This window comes from Ranitomeya imitator, chromosome 3 (genome assembly GCF_032444005.1).
Source record: "Ranitomeya imitator isolate aRanImi1 chromosome 3, aRanImi1.pri, whole genome shotgun sequence".
In the NCBI taxonomy this organism is placed as follows: Eukaryota; Metazoa; Chordata; class Amphibia; order Anura; family Dendrobatidae; genus Ranitomeya; species Ranitomeya imitator.
In genome coordinates, this window is record NC_091284.1 from 738,001,393 (window position 1) to 738,023,496 (window position 22,104).

The 22,104-nt window shown below is 44.6% G+C and overlaps 1 protein-coding gene across 1 annotated transcript in view; it reads left to right on the top strand.

Annotated features, from left to right (window-relative positions):
- Positions 1-1,065: 1,065 nt before the first annotated feature.
- PHF11 (PHD finger protein 11) overlaps positions 1,066-22,104 on the top strand; it is a 234,195-nt gene continuing 213,156 nt past the window's right edge. Inside the window, exons 1-7 of the mRNA XM_069759902.1 lie at positions 1,066-1,090; positions 1,815-1,881; positions 1,965-2,072; positions 2,166-2,241; positions 2,339-2,549; positions 2,639-2,798; positions 2,917-2,998. Of these exons, the coding sequence (XP_069616003.1) occupies positions 1,066-1,090; positions 1,815-1,881; positions 1,965-2,072; positions 2,166-2,241; positions 2,339-2,549; positions 2,639-2,798; positions 2,917-2,998 (729 nt within the window). The remainder of the gene's footprint in view (positions 1,091-1,814; positions 1,882-1,964; positions 2,073-2,165; positions 2,242-2,338; positions 2,550-2,638; positions 2,799-2,916; positions 2,999-22,104) is intronic.

The following is a 22,104-nucleotide window of genomic DNA, read 5'->3' on the forward strand; positions in this document are numbered from 1 at the left end:
CGACCGCGCATGCGCGGCCGGAACTCCGCCCCCACCTCCCCGCACCTTACAATGGGGCAGCGGATGCGCCGGAAAAATGCATCCGCTGCACCCATTTTGCAATGCAGCAAACGCTAGCGTCGGAATCTCTCCCCGACGCATTGCGACGGGGAGATTCCGACGCTAGTGTGAAAGGAGCCTAACTCATTCCTGTGCGTCGGTCACGTGATGTGTGGGCGGGAGTTCCTGGGTCCTCCTGGCTGCACATGCGCCGCAGATGTCCTGGTTCTCATCATTAGCAACGTACACTATATAAACACGGTAAGCCTGCCTGAACGCCATCACCTGACGAAGGAAGTGATTTCCGAAACGCGCGTCGGGTGTGTGCGTTTCCAGGACAGTGAGGCACCCTAAGGTAATGCTCTAATAGTATCTTCCCCTGAAAATTTTTTTTTTTTTTTTCCTGAGTCACTTTTTCAGCAAATTCCACTTTGCGATTCTGCAGCTTTGCACAGCTCTCAGGGATTTCCCTATGCACATGTGAGGATTCCTCCCTTAATCTATTTCCACACTAAGCACTTTACATTACTTGCTGCAATTTTTCACGGCTTTTTTGTGTGTGACCTCCACCCATTGCTCTTTACATTGTTTATATATTGTTTTTGTATATTTTTTATATTTGTTATATATTTTTTTAAAACCTTTTTCTGGCACAATGACACAAGAATTTCAGGGAATTGCCTATATTCCTTAAAGGGGAATCATTACCTTGCACATGCCCATTGGCGGCAATTATATGAATTGTGTTTATGGGTTGACTTTTATTATATATACTGTTCTGATTCGCACAACATTGTTTTATTTTAAAAAATATTTTTTTCTGTATTGCTACTATTAGTTAATAAAGATATTATTTTATAATCCAGTTTGGTCTCCCTGGTGCATCCCTAATACTGATGTTTGGATTTGTTTCTAAACATTTACAGTTAATGTACTTGTATTTAAAATAAAGAGCATCGTAGCTCCTAATTGTGATGGTAAAAAAAATGAAAATTAAAAAAAAATATTAATTTTTTTTTATTCAAAATGTCCGTAGTATCATTTCAGAAAGGTAAATTTTAAACTGGTGTATGTACAAATGTCCACACATGCAATACAGAGTTGGTTGAGGGTTTATTTTTTAATATAAAAGGTAATTGAAAATTTTTAAAAGGTTTATTTATTTATTTTTTTAAGTAATTTTTAAAGGGATCTTTTCAAATCACATATGTGGGCAATACATTTTCAACTGGTGTTTAGGCATTTAAATTTTACATGAGGGTATTATATATATATATATATTTTTTTTGGGTGGGGGAAATGGTTTTACAGCTTGCACATACTATTGGAGTAGGTAATCCAGCTCAGACTGGTGTGCCTTGGGTATATTTGTTTTTGGGGTTGTTTCTCAAAACTTTGGTTGTTGATCTGCATGAACATTGCTCAGATCATTTGAACAGGGTGGTTATTAAATCTTTAACATTAGCTAGTTTGGGGGTCGGGTCTAAGTATAAATTCTTTATACTTACAGATCCACCAGGGACCACAGCCAGCAGGGACCGAGCCAGCAAGCCACTTTACTGATGTAAGTATGAAAGACCACAAAGCTTGAAATTCAATTTGTATAGTAGCTTACAACTGTCTTTATGCTTACAGATCCACCAGGGACCACAGCCAGCAGGGACCGAGCCAGCAGGGACCGAGCCAGCAAGCCACTTTCGTGATGTAAGTATGAAAGACCACAAAGCTTCTAATTCAATTTGTATAGTAGCTTACAACTGTCTTTATACTTACAGATACACCAGGGACCACTGAGAAATGTCTTCTTCTGGGAGCCCTCCTCCACAGCGTCAGCGTAGTGAGGTAATTTAAAAAAAAAATTTAGTTTTTGGTGTTCTAGTTAAAATTTCTGTTAAACACTATAGGCATTAATTATGTTTTCACAGGAAGCTGAAGCAGCCGAGGGCCTCTCAGGAGACGAGATGGGTGGAGAAACGCAAGGAGCTGGCGCACAGAGTGCAAGTTGTGGCGAAACAGTTGCTTCACACATCACAGTGCACCCAACACATACAAAATAGATCATCACACACCACAGTACACATACAACATATGCCTACATCCAACATAATTCTTTTTCCTTTTTTTAGTCTGCTGCACATTCTGGCCAACGCCATGAAGGTCCTCCCAGCCGCTCCCAGACTTGGTGTCGTCATCGCCGCAGCGGTCAGCCAGCAGTGAGTTGTTTTGTGTTTTTTTTTTTTTTCTCTTGGTACTTTTGTATTTCAGTGTACTAATTTTTTTTTTGTGGCTCTTTTCACAGTCTTCACAGCGTGCTCCTGACTCGGATGGTGATAATGTTGGACTTGAGGTGGAACGCCTCATCGAGGAGGTCCGAGAGCGGGAGCCGCTGTGGAACATGGCTGACCGCATGCATGCTGATCAGTATGTTACCTGTCGGCTCTGGGAGGAAGTATGCGAGAACCTTTTAGCAAAGTGGGAGGACCTTGATCCAAGGCAGCAGACTCGAGAACGTAAGTAGTCACATTTCAGTAATTTCTTGAGCAGAACGGAATGTGTTGTAATTAACACTTTTTGTTTAATTTCATTCTTCTCTTTACAGGTGAAAGGGTTATGAAGCGGTGGCGGTCACTCAGGTATCGCTTCAAGAGGGAGCTTAACCAGGAGATGCAGGCCCCGAGTGGCTCATCAGGACGACGAAGGCCACAATACAAATATAGCCGTTCCCTGTCCTTCCTCCGGGCAACGATGTTGAGAAGAAGGTAAATATTCAACAGTCCATTGAATAATTCAACATGTTTACCTGTCTAACGTTTTTTTTGCTTCAGGCAGGGCTTTTTCCTATCAATATATTAATTGTTATTTTTTTCTATTTCACAGCACCTTCTGTAGCCATCGGGAGCCTGCATCTACCTTGGACCCCTCTGATGCAACCTCTCAGGAGTCTGCCACTGAGGGCCACGTCAGTAGACCCCACCCCCTCTGACCCCTCATCTGTCCCTTCCGGTACCTCTGCCCCATCCACTTCAACCGCCACCAGCGCTGTTACTTGAAGCTGCTGGTGACGAGTTAGCGTTCCCTTTACCCCACCTCTCTGATCCTGCCACCTCTAGAACACCATTAGATTCAGGGCGGCAGCGACTCAGGAGTCAGGAAAGGAGTTATGCTTCTGAGTTCCTGCATCTGAATGCATCCTTCCAGAGCGCTTTCAAAATTTTGGGAGAGCAAGTGGCTGCTGGGTTCAACATGGTGCAAACACGCATCAGTGAACACAGCAGTTGCTTGGATAGGATGCATTCAGATGCAAGAGAATCGCCAAACAACTTTTTTTTTTCCAATCCATGCTCAGGAGCATGGAAAAGCTAACTCTTGACCAGCAGATGCAGGTAATGCAAGGCTGCCATGCTGCTTTAGTGCAGGTCATCACCCAAGCCCCTCCAACTCCCACACCTCACCACACAGCCACTGTCTCTCCTAACAACCCTTTCCAAACCACTTGTCGTTTCCCAACCCAGGCTCGATACCCAACCCAGGCCAAAATCTCAATGTCCTACCCACTGTTTCCTTCCTTGTCAAACTTTCTTTCCCCGTTTAGTATTCCAACTACCCCAACACCACCCCGTCCAACCTGACCTCCCTGCTCAGCCTCCTGTTTCCCCCCCCTCCACTACACCCCAACCCAGTAGGCTTTCCCCCACTATTGACGTGGTCCAACCTTCCAGCTCCTCTGTTAGTATCTCCACCCCACATTTTACAGACCTATAACTTTTAATGTTAAAAAATTTTATGTCCAAAAATAAACATGTTGAAACTTTTTTTTTTTAAATGTTTTATAAAAGTGTTTACCCCAAAAAGGGTTAAAAAAAAGTGGTTTGACACAAAAAAGTTTAAAAAAAAAAAAGTAATATATTTTTAATTAAAATTTTGTTTTGTTTTAAAACTTTTATTAAGTGTCTTCATTTAAGTATGATAAGAAAAAAAAGGTACAAAACATAACACACGTTTAAAAGGTATAACATATTAGGTTTATTAGAAAACATACCAAACTTTAGGGAACTAAGTAATAAAACTTGGTGTCAATAAAATCATAACACTATGTACAGAAACATTATTCACAGAGACATCAAAGAAAGATCTCACACTATGTTGTCTTGCCATGAAACTGCCTTCAGGTGACATGAAATACTCAGCAAAGTGGTCCCTCATTCTGGAAACCGAACCTGCAGTCCGAACAGAGTTGCTTTGGCAATCCCACAAGGTTGTCTGAGAGTCCTCATCATCCATGGAAACTGGCTCCTGGGAAATAACATAATTATGCAGCACCACACACGCCTTGACAACCTCATCCACAGTCTCTGTGTGCAGTTTTATGGCGGTTAGCAGCACTCGCCACTTTGCAGTTAAAATGCCAAACGTGCACTCCACCATTCCTCTGGCTCTAGTTAAGCGGTAATTAAATACTCTTTTGGTTCGGGTCAATTCTCTGCTTGCATAAGGTTTTAGTAGGTGTGGTGACAACTGGAATGCCTCATCACCAACATAGACAAATGGCATAGGTGGTCCAGATGTTCCCGGGAGTGGTCTTGCTGGTGGAAAATCATAGCTGTCTCCATATAGACAACGATCCATCGGAGAAGTTTTTAAGACTTGTGAGTCGTTTGACCGGCCATAGGCTCCAATGTCGACAGCAATAAATTTACAGTTGGCATCCGCTATGGCCATGAGTACTATTGAAAAGTACTTTTTGTAATTAAAGTACTCTGAGCCAGATCCTGCAGGTTTTCAAATACGGATATGTTTGCCATCTACGGCACCCAAGCAATTTGGGAAATGGCACAGTTTCTGAAAATTTTCAGCACTCTGCAGCCAGATGTCCATAGTCGGATTTGGAATGTATTCATGGTACAAGGTATCCCATATTGCGTGGCAGATCACTTTCACAATTCCTGAAATTGTCGATATTCCAAGGCGGAACTGGTAATGCAGTGAAGTTAGGGATTCTCCGATAGCAAGGAATCTGTGAAAAACAAATAAAAATGTTATTAAACATTGCAAACACCAACATTACATTTTCAAGCAATTTTCACAAATATTATAACTTTTTCTTTTTAAGTTTTGACAAACGGCACTGCAGAAGTTTTTGTTGTTTTAGTGCACATTTAAACCAGCATTTTGTGCATTCCTACTATGGAGCAGGTGTTAAACACTGTGGAATGGGCACAAACAATAAAATAATTGACATGCTGCAGAAAATGCAACGCAGTGCTTCAGCGCAGTATTTTCTGCAGCATGTTCACTGCTGTGGTTTTCCATTGGTTGAAACATGTTTACATGGCATTAAATATGAACAATGGTAAAAAAAAAAAAAAATGAACAAGTAGGCTTACCGCAATGTCACCATCAGGCGGTTCGCCGGTGAGATAGAAAACCTCAAATATGTGTCCTTCCTTCGGATGACATCCCCCAACAAGTTCCAACAAAACATCAAAGTGTTCCTGCCTCATCCGAACATAATTAAAAAATGTATCTGGGTTCTGCAGCAACTCCATTTAGAGAGTTGAATACACGCCCCGGGTCATCCACTGTGCGTTTATGGGATGTATCCATAGGAGTCACCGGCGAAGAATCCTCCGTCTTGCTGCTGCCTCCTTCTCCCGAACTATTAGGCCGGCGGCACACTACCGTGTTTTACGGACGTAAGTGAGGTGCAGAAAATACGGATTGTATACGGTACAATGATTCTCTATGCCCCTGCTCCTATCAGCCGTATTTTACTGATCCGTAAAATTGACGCCTCTCCATTATTAATCTGGCTTAATGTCACCTTACAATAGCAAGGTGACATTAACCCTTCATTACCCCATAATCCCCTGCTACACGGGAATGGGAAGAGAGTGGCCAAGTGCCAGAATATGCGCATCTTCCAGATGTGCCTTTTCTGGGGTTGCTGGGGGCAGATGTTTTTAGCCGGGAGGGGGGGGGGCAATAACCATGGACCCTCTCCAGGCTATTAATATCTGCCCTCAGTCACTGGCTTTACCATTCTGGCGGAGAAAATTGCGCAGGAGCCCACGCCAATTTTTTCTGCCATTTAACCCTTTAAATTAATAGCTAGAGCGCCCAAATTTTGCACATACACACTACTAACAGTAGTATGGAATATGCAAAAAAGAAAGGAATGAGATGGTTTACTGTATGTAAACCATGTCTCATCATGTCGGGTTTAGGAAGGAGATAGCAAAAGCCGGCAATTGAATTACCGGCTTTTAAGCCATCTAGCGCTGTATGAAACATTAATATATATATATATATATGTCTTACTGACATATATATATATATATACATATATATATATATATACTGTATATATATATATATATATATACAGTATATATGTTTTTATGATTTTTTTAACACATGGATCCATTGTATGTCCGTATGTCGGTTTTGCAAGCCTGCGAGAAAATCTCGCAGTACGGATGCCATACGGATTACATACGGAGGATGCCATGCGCAAAATACGCTGACACACCCTGCCTACGGATGAGATACGGACCACTATTTTGGGGACTTTTCTGCGTATTACGGCCGTAAATTACGGACCGTATTTTTATACGCTGAGTGTGACGCCGGCCTTATTGCCAGCCTATTGGTCTCAAAAATAACAGTAACTATGTTCGCAATCTTCACAAGCACTGCCACTTTCTCTAAACCCTCTCAAAGATGGGGTGTAAAAACAGTCAATATATAGGTTTCCCTAGTTTCCAGTAGCCAATCACATTTGGGAGACTCCCATTTTTAGGCATGGAAAACGGATCCGTCAAAAAAATGGATGAAGCAGATGGTAAAAATGGACAAAACGGATGCAACGGATCCAGTTTTTCAATGGACCAGTCTAGCGGATCCGTCAAAATACTGGATGTGTTGCATCCGTTTTTTCACTAGTTTTGACGCATCCGTCGATACGTTGCGCCGACGCATTGTGACGGATAAAAAAAACGGAAGTGTGAAAGAGGCCTTACCCCCCACCTCGCTTCATCTGCAGATCTGCTCTTTAACCTCAGACCCCTCCTACCAAAATATAACATAAGCCTGTCACCCACCTGCTTTCCCTTTTTCTGCTCCTTCTCACTGCTGGCGACATATCCCCCAATCTTGCCCCCCTGCCTCATACCTCTCACTAATCCTCACCCCTATCCTTCTCACACTAAGAGAAACTACCGCAATCCCTCACACTTAAAATCTGTGCCACTGACCCCCACCCCCCTGCTTCCTCTCTCTGGTGCACTTTGGAAGGCTTGCTCCGTCTGCAACAAGATCCACATGATCCACGATCTCTGTACTTCCCGCAACCTTTCCTTCCTGGCCCTCACTGAGACCTGGCTGACGCCCCATGACACGGCCTTACCTGCCACATTGGAGTGACGGTGGCCTCCAATTTACCCACACTCCTCGCCCTGGCAACAGACATGGTGGAGGAGTGGGTTTCCTTCTTTTAAAAACTTCCTTCAACCCTATCCAACCCCCACCCTCCCTTCTTTCAAGGTTCACTCTGTCCGTATCTACTCTCCCTCTTATCTCCAAATGGTTGTCATATACCGACCACAGGGCTCAGCCACTGCCTTCATCGACCAATTCTCCACCTGCCTTCCTCACTTTCTCTCTGCTGACATCCCGACGATCATAATGGGTGACTTTAATATCCCTAATGACACCCGCCAGCCTGCAGCCTCCAAGCTCCTGGCCCTTACTTCATCTTTTGGACTCACTCAGTGGTCCTCCACAGCCATCGACACAGACGGACATACACTAGACCTCATCTTCATCCGCCTCTGATCCTTATCTAATTTCACAACCTCTCCCTTCCCCCTATCTGGCCACCATCTACTCACCTTCTCATCTTTGTGCTCCTCACCCGCACCCCATTGTTATGATCCGGTGACCTTGGAGCTGCATGAGACCTTTCACTGGAGAAGGTGGCCAATCCTGAACTCAGCACTGCAACTAGAAGTAGCCGTGGAGTGTACCTAACACACCTAGACACCTCGTCACAGCCTGAGGACTAATTACCCCTAAAGATGGAAATAGGAAAACTATCTAGCCTCAGAGAAAATCCCCAAAGGATAGATAGACAACCCCCCACAAATATTGGCGGTGAGTTGGAGAGGAAAAAACATACACAGGCAGAAAACAGGATTTAGCACAGGAGGCCACACTAGCTAGATAGGACAGGATAGGACAGAGTTCTGTGCGGTCAGTATAAAACCCTTCAAAAACATCCACAGCAGAAATTACAAAAACTTCCTACATCTAACTAATAGATGTAGGAGTGTAAATCTGCAACTCCAGTGAATCCTACAATCAGAGCAGGAATAAAACAGAAACAAGCACACAGCAGTGTGCCACAGATACAAAAAAACAAAAACTTATCTTTGCTGAATTTGGCAGCAGGCAGGAGAAGCCAGAAAGTGATCCATCACTTCACAAGGGACATTGACAACTGGCAAGAGCTAAAGAATCCTGCACACCTAAATATCCCAGTCAGAATTGTAATCATCCGATACACCTGGCCAGGCCTGTGACTCAGAGACAACTGCATTCCCACCTACAACCACCGGAGGGAACCCAAGAGCAGAATTCACATCAATACCCCCCCCCTTGAGGAGGGGCCACCGAACCCTCACCAGGGCCCCCAGGACGATCAGGACGAGCCAGATGAAAGGCACGGACCAAATCAGCAGCATGGACATCAGAGGCAAAAACCCAAGAATTATCCTCCTGGCCATAACCCTTCCATTTGACCAGGTACTGAAGCTTCCGCCTCGAAAAACGAGAATCCAAAATCTTCTCAACATATTCCAACTCCCCATCAACCAACACAGGGGCCGGAGGATCAACAGAGGGAACAATGGGCTCCACATATTTCCGCAGCAAAGATCTATGGAAGACATTATGGATAGCAAAAGAGGCCGGAAGCGCCAGTCGAAAAGACACCGGATTAATAATCTCAGAAATCTTATAAGGACCAATAAACCGAGGCTTAAACTTAGGAGAAGAAACCTTCATAGGAACATGACGGGAGGACAACCAGACCAGATCCCCAACCCGAAGCCGAGAACCAACACACCAACGACGATTAGCAAAACGTTGAGCCTCCTCCTGAGACAACACCAACTTGTCCACCACATGAGCCCAAATCTGCTGCAACCTGTCCACCACAGAATCCACACCAGGACAGTCAGAAGGCTCAACCTGCCCAGAAGAAAAACGAGGATGAAAACCAAAATTACAAAAGAAAGGCGAAACCAAGGTAGCCGAACTAGCCCGATTATTAAGGGCAAACTCGGCCAATGGCAAGAAAGCCACCCAATCATCCTGATCAGCGGACACAAAGCATCTCAAATAAGTCTCCAAGGTCTGATTAGTGCGCTCGGTCTGGCCATTTGTCTGAGGATGAAATGCAGAAGAAAAAGGCAAATCAATGCCCAGCCTAGCACAAAAGGCCCGCCAAAACCTAGAAACAAACTGGGAACCTCTGTCAGACACAATATTCTCCGGAATACCATGCAAACGAACCACATGCTGAAAAAAACAACAGAACCAAATCTGAAGAGGAAGGCAATTTAGGCAAGGGCACCAAATGAACCATCTTAGAGAACCGGTCACAAACAACCCAGATAACAGACATCTTCTGGGAGACCGGAAGATCAGAAATAAAATCCATCAAAATATGCGTCCAGGGCCTCTCAGGGATTGGCAATGGCAAAAGCAACCCACTAGCACGGAAACAACAAGGCTTAGCCTGCGCACAAGTCCCACAGGACTGCACAAAAGAACGCACATCACGTGACAATGAAGGCCACCAAAAGGACCTACCAACCAAATCTCTGGTACCAAAAATGCCAGGATGACCAGCCAACACAGAACAGTGAACCTCAGAAATCACTCTACTAGTTCATCTGTCAGGAACAAACAATTTCCCCACAGGACAGCGGTCAGGTCTGTCAGCCTGAAATTCCTGAAGAGCTTGTCGTAAATCAGGGGAAATGGCAGAAAGGACCACCCCTTCTTTCAGAATACCGACCGGCTCCAAGACCTCAGGAGAATCAGGCAAAAAACTCCTAGAGAGGGCATCAGCCTTAATATTCTTAGAACCCGGAAGGTACGAGACCACGAAATCAAAACGGGAAGAAAACAAGGACCATCGAGCCTGTCTAGGAATCAGCCGTCTGGCAGACTCGAGGTAAATCAAATTCTTATAATCGGTCAAGACCACAATACGGTGCTTAGCTCCCTCAAGCCAATGTCGCCACTCCTCAAACGCCCACTTCATAGCCAACAACTCCCGATTGCCGACATCATAATTGCGTTCAGCAGGCTAAAATTTACGGGAAAAGAAGGCACACTGTTTCATTAAGGAACCAACAGGATGCCTCTGAGACAAAACGGCCCCTGCCCCAATCTCAGAAGCGTCAACCTCAACCTGAAACGGAAGAGAAACATCCGGTTGGCGCAACACTGGAGCAGAAGTAAATCGACGTTTAAGCTCCTGAAAGGCAGAGACAGCCGCAGAGGACCAATTCGCCACATCAGCACCTTTCTTCGTCAAATCGGTCAAGGGTTTAACCACGCTAGAAAAATTAGCAATGAAACGGTGATAAAAATTTGCAAAACCCAAAAATTTCTGAAGGCTCTTCACGGATGTGGGCTGAATCCAATCATGAATGGCCTGAGCCTTAACCGGATCCATCTCTATAGACGAGGGAGAAAAAATGAAGCCCAAAAAAGAGATTTTCTGCACCCCAAAGAGACACTTAGACCCTTTCACAAACAGGGCATTGTCACGAAGGATCTGAAATACCATCCTGACCTGTTGCACATGAGACTCCCAATCATCTGAAAAAATCAAAATATCGTCCAAATATACAATCAAGAATTTATCAAGATAAGTCCGGAAAATATCATGCATAAAGGACTGAAAAACAGATGGAGCATTAGAGAGTCCGAATGGCATCACAAGGTATTCAAAATGGCCTTCGGGCGTGTTAAACGCAGTTTTCCATTCATCAGCCTGCTTAATACGAACAAGATTATATGCCCCTCGAAGGTCAATCTTAGTAAACCAACTAGCTCCCTTAATCCTAGCAAATAAATCGGAAAGCAAAGGTAAAGGGTATTGAAACTTGACCGTGATTTTATTCAAGAGGCGATAATCTATACAGGGTCTCAAGGAACCATCTTTTTTAGCAACAAAAAGGAACCCCGCTCCCAACGGTGAAGAAGATGGTCAAATATGCCCTTTCTCCAAAGACTCCTTAATATAGCTCCGCATGGCATTATGTTCAGGCACAGATAGGTTGAAAAGTCGACCCTTAGGAAACTTACAGCCTGGAATCAAGTCAATAGCACAATCACAGTCCCTGTGCGGTGGAAGGAAACTGGACTTGGGCTCATTGAATACATCCTGAAAATCAGACCAAAACTCTGGAATTTCAGAAGAGGAAGAAGAGGAGATTGACATCAAAGGAACATCATTATGAACCCCCTGACAACCCCAACTAATCACAGACATGGACTTCCAGTCCAACACAGGATTATGTACCTGCAACCATGGAAAACCCAGCACGACAACATCATGCAAGTTATGCAACACCAGAAATCGACAATCTTCCAGATGGGCTGGCGCCATGCGCATGGTTACCTGTGTCCAAAACTGAGGCTTATTTTTAGCCAAGGGTGTAGCATCAATGCCCCTTAAAGGAATAGGGTTCTGCAAAGGCTGCAAGGGAAAACCACAATACTTGGCAAACTCAAAATCCATTAAATTCAAGGCGGTGCCTGAATCCATAAACGCCATGACAGAAAATGATGACAATGAGCAGATCAAGGACACAGATAACAAAAATTTAGGTTGTACAGTACTGATGGTAATTGAACTGGTGATCCTCTTTGTCCGCTTAGGGCAGACAGAAATGACATGAGAAGCATCGCCACAATAAGGCTACGTTCACACTAGCGTTGTGCGCCGCTGCGTCGGCGACGCGACGCACAACGCACCGAAAAACGCGTGCAAACGCACGCAAAAACGCTGCGTTTTGCGACGCGTGCGTCGTTTTTTGACGAAAATCGGACGCAAGAAAAATGCAACTTGTTGCGTTTTCTTGGTCCGACGCTAGCGTCAAAAAAGACGCACGTGTCGGAAAACGCATGCGTCCCCCATGTAAAACATAGGGGCGCATGACGCGTGCATCGCCGCTGCGTCGCCCGACGCTAGCGCGACGCACACTAGCCGAACGCTAGTGTGAACGTAGTCTAACACAACCTATTTTGACGTCTGAAACCTTGTCGTTCCGTTCTAGACAGAACTCTATCACATTGCATAGGCTCAGGAATTTGCTCTGAGGATAACGCCACAGCGCGCACAGTTCTGCGCTCCCGCAGGCGTCGGTCAATCTGAATGGCCAGAGACCTAGATTCACTCAGACCGGAAGGCGTGGGAAACCCCACCATAAAATCTTTAACGGATTCAGAAAGCCCCCTTCTGAAAATTGCCGCTAAAGCATCATTATTCCATTTAGTCAACACAGACCATTTTCTGAATTTCTGACAATACAATTCTGCCGCCTCTTGACCCTGAGACAGGGCCAACAAGGTCTTCTCAGCTTGATCCACAGAATTAGGTTCATCATACAATAATCCTAAAGCCTGAAAAAAAGAGTCAATATTAAGCAAAGCCGGATTCCCAGATTCCAGGGAAAATGCCCACTCCTGCGGGTCGCCACGCAGCAGTGAGATAACGATCTTTACCTGCTGAATGGAATCACCAGAGGATCGAGGTCTCAGGGCAAAAAAAAGTTTACAGTTGTTTTTGAAACTCAAAAATTTAGACCTGTCACCAGAAAACAAATCAGGAGTAGGAATCTTTGGTTCTAAAGCAGGAGTCCGAATAATATAATCAGAAATACCTTGCACCCTAGCAGCAATCTGGTCTATACGAGAAGCTAAATCCTGAACATTCATGCTTGCACCAGGCTCCTCAGCCACCCAGATATTAAGAGGGAGGAGAACACAAAACAGACTGGAGAAAAAAAATGGCTCAAGAGCTTCCTTCCCTTCTTCTGAGATGCATTTAACTCATTGTTGGCCAGTTGTACTGTTATGATCCGGTGACCTTGGAGCTGCATGAGAACTTTCACTGGAGAAGGTGGCCACTGTACTGACCGCAATCCTGAACTCAGCACCGCAACTAGAAGTAGCCGTGGAGTGTACCTAACACACCTAGACACCTCGTCACAGCCTGAGGACTAATTACCCCTAAAGATGGAAATAGGAAAACTATCTAGCCTCAGAGAAAATCCCCAAAGGATAGACAACCCCCCACAAATATTGGCGGTGAGTCGGAGAGGAAAAAACATACACAGGCAGAAAACAGGATTTAGCACAGGAGGCCACACTAGCTAGATAGGACAGGATAGGACAGAGTTCTGTGCGGTCAGTATAAAACCCTTCAAAAACATCCACAGCAGAAATTACAAAAACTTCCTACATCTAACTAATAGATGTAGGAGCGTAAATCTGCAACTCCAGTGAATCCTACAATCAGAGCAGAAATAAAACTGAAACAAGCACACAGCAGTGTGCCACAGATACAAAAAACCAAAAACTTATCTTTGCTGAATTTGGCAGCAGGCAGGAGAAGCCAGAAAGTGATCCATCACTTCACAAGGAACATTGACAACTGGCAAGGGCTAAAGGATCCTGCACACCTAAATATTCCAGTCAGAATTGTAATCATCCGATACACCTGGCCAGGCCTGTGACTCAGAGACAACTGCATTCCCACCTACAACCACCGGAGGGAACCCAAGTGCAGAATTCACAACACCCCATGTCCAGACAGAAACCTCGCACACCTAGATATTCACAGACTCTCTTCTACCCGTCCTCCATATCTTCACTCCACGACATGGACAGCGCCACCGCTTTCTATAACACCACCCTCACATCAGCCATAGACTCAGCCGCCCCTCTCATGCATGGCAAAGTGCGACACATTAACAGGCAACCCTGGCATAACAACCTCAACAAAAAACTTCAACAAGCATCCAGGGTCACGGAGCGGCGTTGGAAGAAAACACGCCTGTCAGACGACTTCACTGCTTTGAAAGAAGCTACACTTGCCTTCAAATTAGCCCTCACCTCTGCTAAACAGACCAATTTTACAAACCTTGTATCTTCATTATCCTACAACCCAAAACTGTTCAGCACATTTAACTCTCTCGTCCGCCCACCACTGCCACCTCCAACTTCCTTCATGTCCTCCGAGGACTTTGCCACCTACTTCAAAAACAAGATCGACCAAACAAGGCAAACTTTTACTGTCACACTACCCCAACCACTCCATATACCAAACCTCTGCCCTTCCCTAATAACCTCCCAACATCACTGAAGGAGAACTTACCTCCTTTCCTAATCACACCTCACCACCTATGCACTTGACTCCATCCTTTCCCACCTGCTCCCCAACCTCACTAACAGGCTCATTCTAGCCCTAACCCATCTCTTCAACCTATCGCTATCTTCTTGTACCTTCCCCTCTGCTTTCAAACATGCCACCATAACACCTATCCTCGAAAAAACTAACCTTGACCCAACTGCTATGCCCAGCTATCGCCCATTATCACTGCTCCAGTTTGCTTCAAAACTCCTTGAGCAGCATGTCCATGCTCAACTTTCCTCCCACTTCTCATTTCTCTCCTTGACAGCCTCCAATCTGGCTTCTGCCCCCACCACTCCACCGAAACCGCCCTAACAAAAATTACTAATGACTTACTCGCAGCCAAAGCTAACAGATAGTTCTCCATCCTCCTCCTTCTCGACCTGTCTTCTGCCTTCGACAAAGTCGACCACTGCCTACTGCAGATTCTTTCTTCCCTTGGCATCAAAGACCTTGCCCTGTCCTGGATTGCCGCATACCTTTCTGACCACACATTCAGCGTCTCCCACACTACCTCATCATCCTGCCCTCTCTCTGTTGGAGTCCCTCAAGGCTCTGTCCTGGGGCCCCTACTTTTTTCCATCTATACCCTTGGCCTAGGACAACTCATAAAGTCCCATGGCTTCCAGTACCACCTGCATGCAGACGACACTCAGATCTACCTCTCTGGCTCAGATGTCACCTCTCTGCTGTCCAGAATCCCTGAGTGTCTGTCAGCCATATCCTCCTTCTTCACCTCTCGCTTCCTAAAACTCAACGTAGACAAAACCGAACTCATCTTTCCTCCATCTCACGTATCCCACCTACCTGATCTATTATGGTAAATGGCATCACGCTCTCTCCCGCACCTGTAATCCACTGCATCGGGGTAACTCACGACTCTACCCTGTCCTTCAAACCGCATGTTCAAACTCTTGCCACCTCCTGTCGCCTCCAACTCAAAAATATTGCCAGAATCCGTCCCTTCCTCAGCCCACAATCTACCAAAACTCTTGTGCATGCCCTCATCTCCCACCTCGATTACTGCAACACCCTCCTCTGTGGCCACCGCGTTCTCTTGCACCGCTCCAGTCTGTCCTCAGCTCTGCTGCCCAGCTAATCCAACTCTCTCCTCGCTACTCCACTTCTTCTCCCCTCTGCAAATCCCTCCACTAGCTCCCAATTCCCCAATTAATCCAGTTAAAACTACTAACACTGACCTACAAATCCATCCACAACCTGTCCCCTTCCTATACCTCTGAACTAATCTCCCAATATCTTCCCTCACGTAATCTCCGATTCTCCCAAGTCCTCCTTCTCTCCTCCACACTTATTCATTCCTCACACAACCGCCTCCAAGATCTCTACCGAAGATCCACCATCCTCTGGAATTCCACGCCTCAGCACGTCCGATTATCCACCTCCCTCGGATCCTTCAGACGGTACCTGAAAATGGGTATTATACCTACCGATAATTTGGTTTCCAGGGGTCCATCGTGACAGCACTCTGAAGGACGTCCTCCTCCTCCTTGCAGGGACAGGAAAGACAACAGGAGAGGTTAAAAGGTCCCACTCCGCCCCCTTTCCTTCAGTGTTTTGATAAGTACCACACCATGGATAGATACAATTTGAATTTTTTATTAACCAAATCATATTACAGCATATGATATAGTATACATAGGGGGGAAAGTAACGGTGCTGTCAGGATGGACTCCTGGAAACCGAATTATCGGTAGGTATAACACCCATTTTCCAGGACGTCCCCCGACAGCACTCTGGAGAATACCAAAGAAACTCCTTTAGGGTGGGACAACTGCTTGGAGAACCTTTCTCCCAAATGACGTTTGCTGGGCTGCTAATACGTCAAGTTTATAATGCTTGCAAAATGTATGTACCCTGGCCCAAGTTGTGTCCTTACATATTTGTTCTAAGGACGCCCCTGCTCGTTAAGCCCATGATGCTGAAATGGCCCTAGTAGAATGAGCTTTAATTCCTGTTGGACAATCTACCACTTCTGATGAGTAGGCTTTAGCAATTACCGTTGTGATCCATCTAGCTATAGAGGTTTTGGAAGCTTTTTTACCCCTATTCTTTCCCCCAAAAAGGATAAATAGGTTAGAATCTTTTCTCCAGGTACTAGTGGCCTCTAGATAGTCTAATACTGCTCCACCTCGTGACTCTGGACTGAATACCCGCAACCTGCGCCAGTTTAATCAAATTTTGGCGCCTGCTGCCTTACTTTGTGGAACGCTGGATCACCACTCGGCTATTATGCCTGATCAGCGTTCCACACTGTGCTCTGAGATGCGCCGCAGACGTCACCGCGGCTACCTTGCACTGGCCTAGCAAGTCTCCAGACCTAAACCCAATAGAAAACCATTGTAGGGTGCTGAAACTCAATGCTGAAAAGCCTGAAAGCTGAAAGAACCCTGAAAGATCTGTATGGAGGAGGGGGCCAAAATCCCTACTGCCGTGTGTGCAAACTTGGTCAAGAACAACAGGAAACGTCTGACCTCTGTAATTGCAAACAAAGGTTTCTGTACCAAATATTAAGTTCTGTTTTTCTATTGTATTAAATATTTATTTCATACAATAATATATAAATTATGTAAAAATCATGCAATGCGATTTTTTGGTTTTTCTTCTTTAGATTCTGTCACAGTGTAAGTGTACATGCGATAAAAATTACAGACCTCTCCATTCTTTGTAGGTGAGAAATCTTGAAAAATCAGCAGAGTACCAAATATTTATTTTCCTCACTGTATTTCGTGTCTCACACTTTGATGCGGGCTCCAGCGCTGAGCCCGCATATTTTCTGTCACATGACAGCTGATCTGATCCCATCAACGCTCATATCACATGATCGCTGGGTGCCGATGAGTTGGCATGACAACCTGGGGTCTGCAGGAGACCCCCGTGGTTGTCACTACTGATCTGCTATGAGCGTCACCCCACTGAGTTCAAGCAGAAGATCACAGCTTCAAGTCTCCTAAGGAGACTATTGAAACAAGTAAAAGAAATGCTTTTAAAAATTTAAGTTCAGATCACCCCCATTTTGCCCCATTCAAAATAAAACTAAAAAATAAATAAAAATACACATATTGAGCATCACAACGTTCAGAGACGCCTGATCAAAATATAAAAAGAATTAATCTGATCGGTAAATGGCATAATGAGAAAAAAATTAAAAAACGCCAGAATTAAGTTTTTTTGATTGCTGCAACATTGCATTAAAATGCAACAACTGGCGATCACAACATTGTATCTACCCCCGAAATGGTATAGCTAAAAATGGCAGCTCGGCAAAAAAATAAGCCCTCACCCAGCCCCAGATCCCGAAAAATGTAGACGACAAGAGTCTTGGAAAATGGAGCCTTTTTTTTTTTTAAATAAACTTTGGATTTTACTTTCACCACTTAACCCCTTTCTGACGTTGGGCATAATAGTACACCCATGTCGGACTCCCCCTGCTCAACGCCGGGGCCCGCACCTTTCAGGGCATGTCAGCTGACATGTGCCCGCAACACCCGTGATACACCTCAATCTATGACAGTGGCATTTAACTCACGCTTACCGGCAGCGTGCCAGTAATCCTGCCCATCGGTGACCCCGTCAAATGATTGCAAGTCACCGGTGGGTCGACATGACAACCAGAGGTCTGCAGCAGACCTCTATGGCTGTCACTGCCCGGTGGTCGGCGCTCATAGCAAGAGAGCATTTCTGCTACACAAAGGCGATCTGATCATTGCCTGTGTTTAGCAGAAGCGATCGAAGTACTGCAGCTTCTAGTCTCCCATGGAGGCTATTGAAGCATTCCAAAAGTTAAAAAAAAGTATTTTATTAAAAAAAATATAAAAGTTCAAATTACCCCCCTTTCGCCCCATTCAAAATAAAACAATACAAAAAATTAAATATACACATTTGGTATCGTCGCGTTCAGAATCGGCCGATCTATCAATAAAAAAAAAAAAGAATTAACCTGATCGCTAAACAGTGTAACAAGAAAAAAAAAAAACGCCAGAAGTACGTGTTTTTTAGTCGATGCAACATTGCATTAACCCCTTTCTGACATTAGACGTACTATCCCGTCGAGGTGGGATGGGCCCTTATGACCACCGACGGGATAGTACTTAATATGCGATCGGCCGCGCTCTCGGGGGGAGCGCGGCCGGGTGTCAGCTATCACAGCTGACATCCGGCACCATGTGCCAGGAGCGTTCACGGACCGCTACTGGCACATTAACCCCCAGAAAACTGTGATCAAACATGATCACAGCATTCCGGCAGCATAGGGAAGCATCGCGCAGGGAGGGGGCTCCCTGCGTGCTTCCCTGAGACCCTCGGAGCAACGCAATGTGATCGCGTTGCTCTGAGGGTCCCTTACCTCCTTCTCCCTGCAGGCCCCGGAACCAAAATGGCCACGGGGCTGCTTCCGGGTCCTGCAGGAAGGTGGCTTACCAGTTCCTGCTCAGAGCAGGCGCTGGTAACCCATGAGCACTGCCTGTCAGTGCTGTGCAAAGTGTCAGATCAGAGATTTGACACTATAGTGTGAAGTCCCCCTCTGGGGCAATGTAAAAAAGTAAAAAAATATATATATATACTTACATGTGTAAAAAAAAATATTCATAAAGAATAAAAATATATTGTTCCAATAAATACATTTATCTAAACAAACAAAAAAACAATAAAAGTACACATATTTAGTATGGCCGCGTCTGTAACGACCCGACCTATAAAACTGTCCCACTAGTTAACCCCTTCAGTGAACACTGCCATAAAAAAAGAGGCAAAAAAAAAACACTTTATCATACTGCCGAACAAAAAGTGGAATAACATGCGATCAAAAAAAGGTTATAAATATCCATGGTACTGCTGAAAATGTCATCTTCTCCTGCAAAAAACGAGCCACCATACAGCGTCATCAGCGAAAAAATAAAAAAAATTATAGTCCTCAGAATAAAGCGATGCAAAAATAATTATTTTTTATATAAAATAGTTTTTATCGTATAAAAGCTCCAATCGTACTGACCTGAAGAATAAAACTTCTTTATCAATTTTACCAAACGTGGAACGGTATAAACGCCTCCCCCAAAATAAATTCACTCTGCTTCACAAAAATCGGAATAAAAAGCTATCAAAAAATGTCACGTGCCCCAAAATGGTTCCAATAAAAACGTCAACTCATCCTGCAAAAAACAAGACCTCACATGAATCTGTGGACCAAAATATGGAAAAATTATAGCTCTCAAAATGTGGATACACAAAAACTATTTTTTGCAATAAAAAGCGTCTTTTAGTGTGTGACGGCTGCCAATCATAAAAATCCGCTAAAAAAACAGCTATAAAAGTAAATCAAACACCCCTTCATCACCCCCTTAGTTAGGGAAAAATAATAAAATTTTAAAAATGTATTTATTTCCATTTTCCCATTAGGGTTAGGGCTAGGGTTGGGGCTAAAGTTAGGGTTGGGGCTAAAATTAGGGTTAGGATTACATTTACTGTTGGGATTAGGGTTCTGTCAAGGTTAGGGGTGTGGTTAGGGTTACCATTGGGATTAGGGTTAGGGATGTGTTTGGATTAGGGTTTCAGTTAGAATTGGGGGGTTTCCACTGTTTAGGCACATCAGGGGCTCTCCAAACGCGACATGGCGTCTGATCTCAATTCCATCCAATTTTACATTGAAAAAGTAAAACAGTGCTCCTTCCATTCCAAGCTCTCCCGTGCGCCCAAACAGGGGTTTACCCCAACATATGGGGTATCAGCGTTCTCAGGACACCTTGGACAACAACTTTTGGGGTCCAATTAATCCTGTTACCCTTGGGAAAATACAAAACTGGGGGCTAAAATATAATTTTTGTGGAAAAAAAAGATTTTTTATTTTCACGGCTCTGCGTTATAAACTGTAGTGAAACACTTGGGGGTTTAAAGTTCTCACAACACATTTAGATGAGTTCCTTGGGGGGTCTAGTTTCCAATATGGGGTTACTTATGGGGGGGTTCTACTGTTTAGGTACATCAGGGGCTCTGCAAATGCAACGTGACGCCTGCAGACCAATCCATCTAAGTCTGCATTCCAAACGGCGCTCCTTCCCTTCCGAGCTCTGCCATGCGCCCAAACGGTAGTTCCCCCCACATATGGGGTATCAGCGTACTCAGGACAAATTGCACAACTTTTGGGGTACAATTTCACCTGTTACCCTTGGTAAAATAAAACAAATTGGAGCTTAACCCCTCTCTGACCTTAGACGTACTATCCCGTCGAGGTGCCCTGGGCCTATCTGACCCTCGACGGGATAGTACGTCATAGCGATCGGCCGCGCTCACGGGGGGAGCGCGGCCAGGTGTCAGCTGCCTATCGCAGCTGACATCCGGCACAATGTGCCAGGAGCGGTCACGGACTGCTCCCGGCACATTAACCCCCGACACACCGCGATCAAACATGATCGCGGTGTGCAGGCGGTATAGGGAAGCATCGCGCAGGGAGGGGGCTCCCTGCGTGCTTCACTGAGCCCCCTCGCAGCAACGCGATGTGATCGCGTTGCTGCGAGGGTCTCCTTACCTCCCTCCCTGCTCTAGGCCCGGATCCAAGATGGCCGCGGCATCCGGGTCCTGCAGGGAGGGAGGTGGCTTACCAAGTGCCTGCTCAGAGCAGTCGCTTGGTAAGCCTGCAGCACTGTAAGTCAGATCGGTGATCTGACAGAGTGCTGTGCAAACTGAAAGATCACCGATCTGTGATGTCCCACCCTGGGACAAAGTAAAAAAAAAAAAAATTCCAAATGTGTAAAAAAAAAAAAAAAAAAAAACCTAAATAATGAAAAAAAAAATATTATTCCCATAAATACATTTCTTTATCTAAATAAAAAAACCAAAACAATAAACGTACACATATTTAGTATCGCCACGTCCGTAACGACCCCACCTATAAAACTATATCACTAGTTAACCCCTTCAGTGAACACCGTAAAAAAAAAAGGCAAAAAACGCTTTATTCTCATACCGCCAAAAAGTGGAATAACACGCGATCAAAAAGACGGATATAAATAACCATGGTACCGCTGAAAACGTCATCTTGTCCCGCAAAAACGAGCCGCCACACAGCATCATCAGCGAAAAAATAAAAAGTTATAGTCCTCGGAATAAAGCGATGCAAAAATAATTTTTTCTGTAAAATAGTTTTTATCGTATAAAAGCGCCAAAACATAAAAAAAATGATATAAATGAGGTATCGCTGTAATCGTACTGACCCGAAGAATAAAACTGCTTCATCAATTTTACCAAACGCGGAACGGTATAAACGCCTCCCCCAAAAGAAGTTCATGAATAGCTGGTTTTCGGTCATTTTGCCTCACAAAAATCGGACTAAAAAGCGATCAAAAAATGTCATGTGCCCGAAAATGTTACCAATAAAAACGTCAACTTCTCCCGCAAAAAACAAGACCTCACATGACTCTGTGGTCTCAAATATGGAAAAATTATAGCTCTCAAAATGTGGTAATGCAAAAAATATTTTTTGCAATAAAAAGCGTCTTTCAGTGTGCGACGACTGCCAATCATAAAAATCCGCTAAAAAAAATGCTATAAAAGTAAATCAA